This window comes from Furipterus horrens, unplaced genomic scaffold, assembly GCF_987537825.1.
Source record: "Furipterus horrens unplaced genomic scaffold, mFurHor1.1.pri manual_scaffold_17, whole genome shotgun sequence".
Classification (NCBI taxonomy): domain Eukaryota; kingdom Metazoa; phylum Chordata; class Mammalia; order Chiroptera; family Furipteridae; genus Furipterus; species Furipterus horrens.
Window position 1 is genome coordinate 24,025,379 of NW_028327187.1, and position 14,828 is coordinate 24,040,206.

Sequence of the window (14,828 nt, forward strand, 5' to 3'; positions counted from 1 at the left end):
TAGGAAAAAAGTAAGTGGAAAAATCAGAATTCCAAACTCAGTCAGTCTGATTCTAAAGTCCAAGTTCAACTATGTAAAAATGTTGCGCGCACACATACACACCCCTACCTACCTACCTTTGAAAATACAAATGTTGTTTATTACAGTTTGATAACTAGGTTTTTCCCCCTTATTTCTCTTTCCTTTTACCTTTTTATATTATATTGATACATATGATTAACACTAAATTATGAAATAAAATTGATTGCATATTTAAACAACTGTGATAGTCTCACATGGCTCAAACTTGCAAGGAGAGGAGTAGCTGTAGAAAAAGTTGGGCTGTTAAAGGCCTTCTCACTAAGGCATGCAGAAATATCAGGTTTATAGAAGGGTGGAGGGGGTAGGAGAGTGAAATAATCAGTACTGTGTTTTAATAAGATAGTTTGCATTGATAATAATTATTCTGAGCCTTGGCTTTAAAAAAAAAGCTTAATAGAATAGTGTCCTTTGAAAATGGCAAACCATTAATCAAAAGCATTAGGCACCTAAAGTTACCTGATTTTGTGTGAAGGCCGTCGTAACTTTCTTTTTATAAAGTGAGTGTTCAGTCTGGAATACATTGTAAAGAGTGAGAGAGGGAACAAAAAGGTCAATATTGTGAAGTGTAATTAGTTGATTTGATTTCTGTTCCAAATTCCAGGCTGTATTAAATCCACAGTCCTTGCTGGCAACTTCTCTTCTCTTACAGATTACCCTTCTTTTGGCATTCTAGAGCTTCAGACTGTTCTTTAAGAAGACTTTTACATTAACGATAGCTTTCTAGGTTTGGATTTGTTTTGTTAATGGGTGAGGGTTAGGCTAATCAGCAGATGTCTGTGTAAAATGATTGGAAAGTATACTATAATCCTTCTTCAATGCTGAGGTTGTCTCTAAAAGTGGGAGTAATTTAAGAACTAAAGAAGTTATCTCAATGGCAAAGTTTAAAGTTTTTTTTTTTTTTTTTTTTTTTTTTTTAATAGCACTTTTAACAAACCGAACTACCAGAGAATACTGAGGGCATTGTACACGAGGTTGTGAAATGACCTCTCAGAGATTAGTTGTAGATCTTAGCCAGGGTCATCCAAAAGGATTTAGCCATTCATTCACAGGTCTTGTATAATTAATCTGTGCTTTGCCTTTCTCCTTTTTCATGAGTCTGTGGAAAGAGTTTTTAAAAAGATTAAAGATACCATGTCACTTTATTTTGCTTCAGTTCAGTAGCACATTTGTTGAGTGCCTACTATGTGCAAGACACTGCTTTAAATGCTATGGGGTTCAAAGATAAATAAGAAACAGCTCCCAGAGAGCTCAGTCTGGTGGTGGAGCAAAGTCACATGTACAAATAATACCAGGCTGTATACATAAAGGGCTATTTAGGAGGTACAGATAAAGGGAACAATGGTAGAAGAGGGAAAGGGAAAACTTAGAATGACCATCTACGGTAGCTAGGGAGGCTTTATTAAGGAAGTGACATTTGAAGTTGGCTTAAAAGAATGTGGTGTTTTTAATAGAAATGAAAACAGCTCCTATTAGGTGCTCAATCAATGTTTGCTGAAGGGATTAATGAAAGGCACAGATGTGAAACATGCTTGAGAAATAGCAAGTTCACTAGTCTATAATCTAACCTGAAATCCCCTTATGTAAACAGTTCTAATTTAGGTAATCCGTGACACATATGAAGGATGTGTTTTTGAAAATTAACCTAAATGGCTTATGTTGAAAGCAACTTTCCCATAAGAAAGGATGGTAAAAGAGGGAGATTAGGATGTTTTGGTCACCTACAGTGATATTATAGTCTAGATGAACTCAAAGAATAGTTTATGGACCCTGGTAATCCATGAAACCTAGGGATTCACAAGGTCAAAATTACTTGCAAAAAAAATATCAAGATGTCATTTGCCTTTGCACTGTGTTGCTATTTGCACTGATGGTACAAAAGCAATGGTGAGTACAACTTTGGTACCACAATGTGAGTCAAGACAGTGGCACCAAACTGTAGTAACAGTCACTCTATTCTTCAACAGCATACATACACATGAGGAAAAATAAAAGGTAGTTTCACTTAAGAATGTCATTGTTGAATCAGTAAAAATGATAAATTTATTAAAATTTAACCCTTGAGTATCCTTTTTTAAAAATTCTGTGTTATGAAATGTGAAGTACATTTAAGGTATTTCTACTGTAAATTGTGCTGATGTGTGTCTCAAAGAAAAGCACTTGCGGGATTATTTAAGCTAAATGAGCTAAACTATCCCCTTTTTTTCATGAAACACCATTTTTATTGAGATAATGACTGACAAACTATAGTTATACAGACCTGAGTATTTGCTAAACATTTTCTTCAAAAGAAACAAGGAGAGCCTGTCAGTTAAAGGAAAAACTGACAGTATTTGTTGCCAATGATAAAATTCAAACTTTCAAGAAAACAGTTAAAAATTTGGAATGTGCATCTCCCATCATGAGTTTTGAAGTTTCCCAATATATAAAAACTTTCCTAATGAGATTGTAGGTGATTTTAATGAATATTATTTTTGATAACATATAATGAAAGCTGTTAACATTTGGAATACTTGCATAGCTCAGTGGGCCCATTTTTTTCCAGGTGACCCATGTGCGATGATACAAAATAGGTAAAAATCCTATTCAAAGTTCAAAACATACCAATGAATTTTAATGTAAGAGAACATGAAAAGTTTATCTATATGGTTTCATATTCTACATTGTGACAACCTTTACCACTTGAGTTTTTCTGTAGTATCAATGAAAACTATCCACAATTACCTGAAAAGGCTACTAAAGTATTTCTTTTTCCATGACATATTTTGAAAGGCTAGATTTTCTTCAAATGTTTCAACTAAAACAACATATAACAATAGATTGAATGAAGAAGTAGATATGATAATTCAGCTATCATATTAAGCGGGACATTAAAGAGATTTACAAAAATGTAAAAGAATGTCACCTTTCCTTCTAACTGTTTTATGTCATAGGAAATATATTTATGTTTTCATTAAAACATATCATGGTTTTAGTATTATGTTTAAATTACCTTTTAAATAGTTTTTAATTTTTTCATTTATAATTTCTAAGATGGTAAATGCCAATAGATATAACGTATAAATAAAAGTTCTCTGGGATTCCCAATAAGAGTATAAGGAGTACTGACTTCCAGTCAAGATGGAGGCATAGGTAGACACACTTCATCTCCTCGTGCAACCATAGAGAATAACTGTATCTCCAAATAACAACCAGAACTGTCAGAAAATTGAGCTGTATGGAAGTCCAACAACCACGGATTTAAAGAAGCCACATTCATCTAGATGGGTAGGAGGATTGAAGCCATGGAACAAGCAGAGGTGCAGAGACATGGGGTGGCCCCGAGAGAGAGCAGTGGAACAGGCGATCCACCATTCACATGTGGTGAATAAAAATTGGGATGGATACAATCTCAGCCACAGACCAGGCTGTGCAGCACAGGGTTCTGGCACTGGGAGAATAAATCCCCAAAACTTCTGGGTGTAAAAACCAGTGGGGGTTGGAGTGGCAGAAGAAAGTGCCAAATTTTCAGGAGAGTCCATTTAAAGGGCCCACACGGACTTAGAATGTACACAAACCCACCTTCTCTGGGATTCACTGCCAGGGCAACAGCTGGGAAGGTGCTAGTCACATACGGGAAGTAAGTGAAGTGACTAGAAACAGCGTGAGTGCTGGGTAAACCTTCAGAAGCCAGGCAGTGACATTGTCCCCTCTCTGAGCCCTCCCCCCACACAGCCACAAACTGGTGAAGCATGTTGCTCTGCCCTGATGATTACCTAAGGCTCCACCCCACAAAATTTACAGGTGCCTTTTCTGAGACAGGGAGTCAAAGCAACTCATCTAATACACAGGAACAAACACAGGGAAGCCACAAAATTGAGGAGACAAAGAATTATGGCCCAAATGAAAGAACAGAACAAAACCCCAGGAAAAAACTAAACGAAATTGAGATAACCAATCTAAGAGATGCAAAGTTCAAAACACTGGTGATCAAGATGCTCAAATAGCTCATTGAGTATCACAAAAACTTAAGGGAAGAAGTGAAGGTTACACTAAGTGAAATAAGGAAAATTCTATAAGGAATCAATAGTGGAGAGGATGAAGCTGAGAATCAAATCAATGATTTGGAACACAAGGAAGCAAAATACATTCAATCAGAACAGCAGGAAGAAAAAATAATTTTAAAAAATGAGGAGAGGACACCAGCCTGTTGAACCAAGCACGCCGTTGACCGAAGGCAGCCAACTGACCTGGAGTCTGCACGATCCTTCCCCATGTGGGAAGGCCACCCTCCCCTCCACACCCCCACTCTTATTAGGGTTTTCTGGACCCAAGGGTAGGTAGGACGACGACCATGTCCAGCTTGAAGCAGCTAGAGGAGCTTGAGACCTTCGCCCATTGTCCTTTACAAGATTACAAAGGGTCCTAATATTTGAGAGGGGGGGGATAGTTAATTTTTACGATCCAGGGGTATGGACTTGGGGGGGATTGCTGGGGGAGGGGGGTGCTGGGGGGAGGGGAACAAGGGGGAGAAAATTGGAACTGTTGTAACAATATAATCAATAAAAAACATTAAAAAAAAATGAGGAGAGGCTTAGGAACGTCTGGGACAACTTTAAATGCACCAATATCTGAATCATAGGGGTTCCAGAAGGAGAAGAGGAAGAGCAAGAAATTGAAAACTTATTTGAAAAAATAATGAAAGAAATCTTCCCTAATTTGGTGAAGGAAATAGATATACAAGTCCAGGACACACAGAGAGTCCCAAACAAGCTAGACCCAAAGGGGACCACACCAAGACACATCATAATGAAAATGCCAAAGGCTAAAGATAAAGAGAGAATCTTAAAAGCAGCAAGAGAAAAGCAGTTACCTACAAAGGAGTTCCCATAAGACTGTCAGCTGACTTCTCAAAAGAAACTTTGCAGGCAAGAAGGGACTGGCAAGAAGTATCCAAAGTGATGAAAAGCGAGGGCCTACAACCTAGATTACTCTACCAGCAAAGCTATCATTAAGAATGGAAGAGCAGATAAAGTGCTTCCCAGACAAGGTAAAGCTAAAAGAATTCATCATCACCAAGCCATTATTACATGAAATGTGAAAGGGACTTATTTACGAAAAAGAAGTTCAAACTATGAACATTAAAATGACAACAAACTCACAACTATCAACAACTGAATCTAAAAAAAAAACAAACTAAGTAAACAACTAGAACAGGAACAGAATCATACATGTGGACATCACTTGGAAGGTTATCAGCTGGGAGGGTGAAGGGGGAGAATGGGAGAAAAGCTAGAGGGGTTATGAAGTATAATTGGTAGGGACAAAATAGACAGGGGAATGTCAAGAATAGTATAGGAAGTGAAGAAACCAAAGAACTTATATGCATGACCCATGGACATGAACTAAGAGGGGATTGCTGGAGGCAAAGGGGGTCCTGGGAAGAAGAGGGGAAGGGAGGAAATGGGACAACTGTAATAGCATAATCAATAAAAGATATTTAAAAGTTTTTGAGAACCACTAGTCTAGCTTATCCTAGCCTATGTGTCTATAGTTTCCACTTAAATTTGTAGGATGAATGGTAGAGGATGGGGGAGGGTTAGAGAAGGGATACATTAGAGTAGCAGGGTGGAGATGGTGCTAGAGTAGCAGAAGGTAGGTGTGTTGGCTTCTCCAACACCATTAGAAATTGTTGAGCAGGAAAGAACTATTTGAACTTCTCTTTCTTCGCTTAAAAAATAAACCTGCAGAGTCAAATTTGTCTATGGTATGTAGCTTGCTCCAAGTGGATATTGGTATAGCAGCTAAATCTCAAGTACAGGGCATAAAAGTACATTATGCAGTGACCATAAACACAGAAAATGGAAACCACAGAGACCAGGAAGTGCCTGTGTCTGCAGCTTTTTTCTTTTTTCCTAGCTACCTCTTTCACAATCACACAGAATATCAATTTAAGTATATCTAAAATCTTTTGTTGACTGTTATTTGAAAATAAGAGGTGGAACTAAGATTTAGGAGTAAAAAGGGTGGGAGGGGCAGAAGCTAGGGTAGAAATAGAGGATATTGGAATACAACCTTATAGAGAGAGGGTGCGGAAAAATAAAATGGAGTCTGAGAACTGCCCTCAGAGACCACTCATGCTTTGAGCTGGGCTTCTGTGTCAGTAGAAAGACTTTTGGAGGTGGTAGTCACCATAACATAAGAAAGGCATTGACAATGTGTCTGAAAAGCCAGAGACTGAAGAGCAAATCAAACATGCCTCTAAGTAGGCATATCATCTACAAAAAAAAAAAAAAAAAAAAAAGCAAAATGAATCTCAAAGCATCTTATTAAAATTATGGGGAGAAGGGACTATTTTTAAAGTTTTTCTAGTGATGAAGGCATGGTACATGGCAATTAATTGTAAGTATTTATTTAAAGTATATAGAAAATTTACTGCTATTCTATTCATTTGGTAGAAACATTTGTTGTTTTAATTTAGTAAATGTAACTATAAATATAAGGGGCTTCCATAGGGATCTTTTCTGATCTCAATGTACTCTCAGCCTATTAGTATGCTCTGCCTATGATGTACCAAGTTCCTCCTCAGTGAGTTCTCCTACCACAGAAGTTTTCAGGAACTTAAATACTGTGACATGGAAAAGTTTATGCAATGCACACTCTGGTGTAAGGGGCATAGAGGAGTAGAAAATCATATGAAATGCCTTAGAAAAGTCCAGGAGTATCGAACTCCAATGTGTATAAACAGTCTATATGTACTTAAATATGAAAATGACTTTTAAAAGTTTCTGTGTAACTCATTCACCATTTTTTTAGTTTTTAAAAAAATATTTTATTTATTTTGAGAAAGGGGTGAGGGAGAAAGAGAGGGACAGAAACATTGATACACAAGAAACATCAACTGGTTGCCTCTCGTATGCCTTCAACTGGGGACCTGGCCCACAACCCCAGGCACGTGCCCTGACTGGGAATCAAACCAGTGACCTTTAGGTACACAGGCTGGTGCTCAGTCCACTGAGCCACACCAGCCAGGGCTCTTTCAGCATTTTTAATGCCTCCTGTTAATATCACAGTGTTTTATACCTACCCAAGAAATATGAAGAGCTGCTACATTTCTGTCTGTTTTCTTTCAGCTCCTGAGAACCATGTCTGTGCCCAAAGGTAGAGTTCTGGAAAAAACCTTTGATGAAGAGGGGCTTGAAAGTGGAGACTGCGGTGATGATGAAGATGAGTGCATCGGAGGCTCTGGTGATGGGATGGTGAAAGTGAAGAATCAGCTCCGCTTCCTTGCAGGTAACTGATCACTGCCGACTCACATCTGAGCTAACATGATGATGCTTGGAAATTAAAAACCAATTGAATCTGTTCTCTGTAACTCCCACAAAATCTCTGCAACACACAATGCCATCAACTTTTCAAGGCAAGACTATACTCTAGAAAATGAATTTTTCAGGTAACCTTTTGTAAACCTCTGGACCTGGGTAGGTTAAAAGGGTAGCTTCATGTTTTTCGGTGTCTAAAATGGACTGACCTAATCAGTTGGCTTTTTCCCATTGGACATTTCCTTGGTGCTTTTCAATTATAAAACAAATGCAGTCTTGGGAATCTATTGAAAACCAGTGATGGGGTAACTTTCTAAGGAAGAGATATCAGCTGACCCTCTTAGAACATCATATTTTGCTTTCTTACAAGTATTCTCACATAGGCTACGACACATAACTGCAGAGCTATATAAAAACAGCAGCAACAACAAAAAACCCCCTCAGATTTGTATTTATTTTCTCAATTCACAAAGTACTCTCCTATGGATAGGTGTTCTTGTTTCCCTTTTACAAATAAGAAAACTGGGAAGAAATGAGAGTTATCTAAATGGAATAACTGAAAATTAACTTGACTCTTGAGACTTCCAGTGCCATGCTCTTCCCTCTTCAATGCACAGACTTCTTGAAATCCTACCACCCATGACTCAAGACCATACATGCTCATCTTCCTCCTTCAGCCTCTTTCCTTCACTAGTTTTTCCTAATTCTTCCCTGAAACTGGATATCATGCAGAGGTCTCTTCTTAAGCTTCTGTCTTTTCTCTTTTCTCCAGAGAAAACACAGATCTCATTCACTCTGGCTCTTTTAATGTTTTTTTTTTTCTGTGACTTTTTGGGGGGCCCAAAAAACCTAACCTAAGATCTGCCTTCTTAAGAAACTTTTTAGTGTACAGTACAGTGTCGTTAGTTACATGCAAGTTGTAAAACAGATCTCTAGAAGTTTTTCATTTTGTATGACCAAGACTCTATGGCTATTGAATGGTAACTCCCCCTTTTCCCCCTCCTCAGCCCTGGCACCACTGTTTTACCTTCTGCTTCTATGAATCTGGCTACTTCGGGTACCTCATAAAAGTGGACTCATGTGGTATTTGCACTTACGTGACTGGCTTATTTCACTAAGCATGTCCTCAGGGTTCACCCATGATGTAGTTAGTATATGATAGGATTTCCTTCTTTTTGAAGGCTGAATAATACTTCCCTATATGTATGTACCATGATTTGTTTTTCATCCATTTAGCCACTGATGAACATTGAAGTTGTTTTCACTTGTTAGCTATTGAGGGTAATGCTGCAATGAATATTCTTTAACTATTATACCAGTATGGGGCTCTCCTGAGCTACCATCCTACATCTCGGCTGCTTTATGTGCGTTGCCTCATATCATTTACACAACACTTCCATGAACTAGAGATTATTATTATTCCCACTTTTCAGAAGAGAAAATTTATGCTGGGGGAGGTAGAGTGGCTTGCTTAAGATCATGCATTCTTTAAGGGCAGTCAGGATTCAGAGCCAGGCAGTGAGATTTCGGAGGCCACTCTTTGAACAGCTCTACTCTGATTCTTCTTGCTCTGCTCATCAATACAATCATAAAACACTGACAAAGTCTGCTTTGCATTTTGCTACCCAGAAAAGATTTTGGTGATCTAAAGGTTATTCAGATGATTCACTGAAACCGGTCCCAGCACTGAACCCTAAAACACACCACTGTTTATACTTCTCCAAACAAAGTTCCTGCTTGTCCCTCCTCTTGCTTTCTTGCCTGTAAGCTACTCCCCTATCCATTTCAAAACACTACTACACAATTCCATGGTGACTTAACTTTTTAAGCAGTGTTTGGTGTGGGACCTTGTCAAGGATCTTTTCAAAATTGAAATAGATTACATCCACTAGTTTCCCTTTGTCCATATGCACATTTGTTCTCTCAAAGAATTCTAGTCAATTAGTTAGGCATAATTAAACCCAAGTGCTCTGTAAACTGTAAAACACTACACAAATGGTGGTTGATTTAATTCACAGGAAAAAAATGATGCCTTACTCCCGATAGGTTACACTAGCATAATACATTCAGTGATCCTACCAGCCTGGATTCCTTGGGTCCCCTTTGAAATGTTTCTCATGGAGGGAAAGACTCATTGGAAATCTGCTGGGCTCACAACACACTAGCTACTTGGAACTACAGGCTGTACAATTTGCTCAGCTATTATATAATTTTACTCAATATCTGGGTAAATCCCATCTGGTCCTGGTGATTCATCAACATCTATTTAGTCAATCAGACTTGGAACACTGTGTTCATTTACCACCATCTCATTTAGAACTTCCAAATTCTTTCCTCCTAAGGACAATTTGGGAATGAAAAATAAGGCTCAAAGTATGTTCCAACTCTTCTGTCTCTTTTGTCCATGAACAGACCTTTTGCACCATAACCAGCATGTCTCTTCCCTGGCTCAGTTTTTCCCTTCTTTTGATGCACTGGATGAAGTGCAGGACACCTAGTTTCTATATCTGGCTTTGCTTCCAACTCCCATGTGCCTTAGGTGAAACCCCTTCCTCCTTTTAGAAGTCAGTTTCTCTGTTTGTAAAGGGAATGCCCAGACAATTTTTGCAGGCCATACTAGTGCCAGCAATCTGTGATTGTGTTAATTTATTTGGCTCTAGTCCCTGGCGAGGTACTTATGAGAGTCTCTGAGGGACATCTTTTGAGTTTTCTCTTGACCTTACAGGTTCCCAGTTTCTTTCTCCTGAGTTATTTCCACTTTCAAAAAGATTTCATTTTCCCTACTCTTGCTCCCTTGACTTTTTCAATCTAGCAAGCTAGACTTCTTACCAAGGGCTGCCTATACCTGGCCTTCAGCACACTTGTTCACCAGGATGCTAATAAGTTCTGAGAAATTTCCACACTTTCTGGGCTACATACACTTTAAAACTCTTCATCCCAAAGCTTCCAAAGTACTCTCTTTTTCTATTAATTCTTACTTCTAAATTTAACACAGAATTCTTAGGGTCTGCCCCTTCTTTCTGATTGTTAAATGTCATTGTTGGTGATATGACTATGACATGATATCTTACCCATGCTTGTAGCTTAACCTGTTCCTTTCGCTTCTCAGTACCAAGGCTAATGTGTTTCCCTTTTGGTGAGTTACTTCGTCTCCCTCAGCCCATTTCACAGAGTTCTGGCGATTAAGTAAAATAATTCATGCAAACCATTGGCACATACCTGGCACCTAGCAAGACCTCAAAATATGTTATCTACTATTAAAGCCACTAGTCTTCTGCTGATATTGCTGGTGACCTTTAGAAGCTCCAAGAGTCTGAAGATGTAGGTTAGAATTGCCTTGTTTTTTTATGGTTAAGACCCATGAAAGGCTATTAAGACTAGGTAACCAACATTCAGCATTACGCCCTGACCCCTTGTTGCTCCAAGTGGGCTCCATGGACCAGCAGCATCTGTATCATCTGGGAGTTTGTTAGAAATACAAAATCTCAGGTGCCATCCCAGACCTACTGAATCAGAAGGTCATGTTAAGAAGATCCCTGGATGATCTGTTTGCAGCCCTTACCACCTTCTAATTAAGTACCTGTGGCATTTTGGCTTAATACTTCAATCATCTAAGAATCCATTAAAGTACCCCACAATGAGTTGACTATTCTATGGAGCATGGAATAGGTCCAAAGCCCAGTCACCCATATGATAGATTAGGACACTTGGGTTCAAGTTCTAGCACATTTACTAACAGTGGGACCTTGAGCAAGTTATGTAGCTGCTCTGAACCTCTGTTTTGCCATCTGTAAAATGGGAGAATTGTCCTTGCCTATATCAGTGAGTTACTGTGAAAACCAAATGTGATAATGAGTGTGAAAGTGATTTGTAACCTGGTAAGCTCTACCGATATTTATAACAACCAGGAGACTATTATTATTCTAAAATCTCTGGAAGCTCTTTGGCTTTTTCACATCTCGTTAGGTGCACATTTTCTAGAATGATTGAATTTAGCCAGTGAGTTATGAGACACTTTTGCACTAATACCCATTTTAAGGCTCCCTTCCAAAGACAGGTCATCCATGATGGATGGACTTAGTGCAATAAGCTGATTGTCTTGTTGCCGGGCTACCATCAGCATTGTTTCTAGTTATTGACCTTGTGGAAACTGTTACTGTGAGCTGTTTGGGAAACTGGCTATTCCTAATGCTTTGGCTGGGGCTGATCCCTGAGAAGCTTTGCAAGTTCTAGCCAGGTGTCCCTGGCCAAGACATGATGACTAAGCATCTGCTGCCTCTCCGCCAAGTCCCCACTCTCATCCACACAGAAAGAGACACATGTGAGTATGCATGCACACATGTGCATGCACTAATCTTGGTATGCACACCTGTTGTTGGAAACACAATTAAAACAAATGCACACAAATCAACTCACAGCAAAAATTCGCTTATCTTAGAGACATCTGCATTACCACTCCCTCACTCCTTGTCCTCCTTATACCTGTTCTTGCTCCAGCTTGCAGTGTTCTTTGGGTACAGACAGAACATTCTGGTGAGTCTAATGTCTTTATAATGGTGAGGCATTTTTAAAAAAGAAAATCTTGGCTCATGCTGGGTCAAAGACAGGACAAAGTGATCATGGATACTGTGAAAGCCTATTTCTTTGGAAGAGGAAAGTGGAATCAGACTGTAGAAGACAGAAACATTCCTTGTTGCTTCATGAAAATAAGAAGGGATCCAGTTAGTTGGTGATGGGCTGAGAAGAGATCATAAAACACGTCTTGGGCTTAGGACTTGAACCAATATTAAAACCAAATGACTATTTCTTGCTGATATTAAACAAATGTTTCTTGTGGAAATGTTTGCCCTCAAGAAACTTTGAGTCTCTTCATGTCAGTCTGGGAACTGAAAATGAAAAAACTTGCCACTTGTTCTTTGGCTGAGAGTGAGGATGATAGTGAAATCCAGGCCTAGGCAGGCCCCTCTTGCTGTTTGTCTCTGTTATGTCCAGGTGTTGTGAGGGAAAGCAGCTGTCTGCTCTGTCCCCCAATAGTCATCTCTTCCCAGCAGTACTGGAGTGAAGCCATTAAGACTTCACAGCTGTGGACTCCATGAGTCTCTGCACCGAATATTACCTCCCTACAGTTACTTTACAATCTGAAGGCAAAAGAAAAATGACTCAAAAAAAAAAAAAAACACCCCTGGAATTAGAAGTCCTGGCCAGGTAGCTTGATTGGTTAAAGCATTGTCTTGATACACCAAGTTTTCAGTTTCAGTCCCCAGTCAGGGCACCTACAAGAATCAAGCAATGGATGCATAAATAAGTGGAGCAGCAAGTTGATGTTTCTCTCTTGACCATCCTCTCTCTCTCTAAAAAATCAATACATTAAAAAAAAATAAGTTCAATGAAATATTTTTGAAAAGCAATTAGAAACTATTTTTAATCCAATGATTTTTATTTATTTTTTATTTTTTTAGTGAAACAAGTATAACCTTATGTTTCTACTCTTAACAAGCCTATGAGCACAGAGAAGATGAAGAACACATTCAATTGCTTAACTGTTCTTCTACATTTTCCAGTGAAACCTTCATAAATGTGGGCTAGTAGTCACATGTATTGATAAAGTCATTAATGGGTTGGTTTGATGAAAAAGGTGAAATGAATGAACTTTATGTTTGGCATTTTATCATGGGCGACATGTGCAAAATTTTCATGCTCTAGAACAAATTATATTGCCTGCTGAAGATTGAGTAGAAAGTTTGTAGGGGAATAAAATGTCCTGGAGTTGTTTTAATGGGAAAGTTCTTGAGTCCTATACAGAGCTCAAAATACATGTGGATACAGTAATATATCTATTTACACTGCTCTGTTGGTAACGAGTCCAGGAATAAATTAATTATGGAAGTTTTCCTGAAATGTGTTCTATAATTTAATTTAAACAACTCAAACCTACTTTCTTTGCAGTCTGAAAAACCACCAGATATTTGACAGTTACATTGCTGGTTGCTTCCCACCAAGTAATCCATTCCTGAAATTCTCAGGCAACATCTTGCAGTGACTCCTTCTAACCCTCTTTCTTGGGATATCAGTTCCTCAAACATGTGACCTCAGTGTAAGGGACTCCATGTTATCAGCAATGAAAGGTAGATCCTATCTGATGGGTGAACATGATAACCTCCTACTCTTAGGCTGCTGAAGCTTGGGAAAAGAAAAGGGCATTTCATCTAAAGAGTCAAACAAACTGAGTTTCAGTTCTGTCTCTGACACTTCCCACGATTTTGACCTTGGACAAAGCCATTCAGCCCATCTGAGCCTCATATACCTCATGTGCAAAAATAATGATAAAACATTTTCTGACCTGCTCACTTTATAAGTTGTTGAATGAAACACGTGATAATGGACATAAAGGTACTTAATAAACTATAAAGCAGTTACCCATTTAGAGAAATATTACTAATATCATTTAGTACCACTGAGTATAAGTTAGTTTTAGTTTCCAAAAGCCTACAGCTAAAACTATAAATGAAGTCCCCAATGTTCTGGCCAACAATTTTCATTATAATTCACTCCCTCTTCTCCATCCCCAAGGTGTCATTTTCAATTATTCATTAACTTGCTTTAGCCCAGTGACAAGATATTTAAACAATGACAAATATGTCCACTGAGTTGTGCAAATAGCCACAGTCACAACAGTAGTAGTTACCTACATCTTGAAAGAATCACAGCTATATTTCATTTTCTTTGATGTTAGTGGGGCCAGGGGTAGACAATGAGTTGGGGAGGGTCAAGAAAGGATCCCTGATTCTTTCCATTTGATCTTGCTCTTAGTTATAAGCAATCTGCTTTCAGGCCGTGATCTTTTATTTTACATATGAAATGCCACAGGGAAGCAAAGCTCACTATAGCACCACTTGCACCCAGATACAGACGAGGTGGTTCTTGCTAATAGATTGACAGGACTGCCATTCCTGCCTCGCCCCAGAGCTTTGTGCAGTTCCCATGGCTCACAAAGAGGGATTTAGATGTAAATTTTTAACTGTGATATTACCTGCCCATTGAAGAATTGTACCCAGAATAGGGCCTTCCCATGCCTTAGTGTCGACTAGGGAATTGCTACAGGTAAACTGGTGATGAAAGCAAGGAAAGGTAAAATGTTGTTAGAAGGTTACCATAACTTGAGATGCTTCAAGCAGTTTGTTTCTTATTAGTTCGGAGGATATATTGTAGGGTTCATTTATCTAGGACTACTGCCCTGTGATGCTTCCTATCTAAACCATTAGGCTCTGAGATGTTTATCAAGAGTAATGCTGTAAATAATTATACTTGCTGAGGGGTCTTATGCATAACAATAAGAATTGGGGGAGTGTCAGGAAGAGTGTGAGTGATTTATAGCCATTGCGTTAAACTTTATAATCAATTTTAAAATTAAAAGGAAACTGTTGAATGTATGAATGTGGCTAAATGATA

At 38.6% G+C, this 14,828-nt stretch overlaps 1 protein-coding gene across 1 annotated transcript in view; it reads left to right on the forward strand.

Moving 5' to 3' along the window:
• The window catches only part of GPC3 (glypican 3), a 408,165-nt gene that overhangs the window by 348,871 nt on the left and 44,466 nt on the right, over window positions 1-14,828 (forward strand). Inside the window, exon 7 of the mRNA XM_090263980.1 lies at window positions 7,191-7,350. Within this exon, the coding sequence (XP_090120106.1) occupies window positions 7,191-7,350 (160 nt within the window). The remainder of the gene's footprint in view (window positions 1-7,190; window positions 7,351-14,828) is intronic.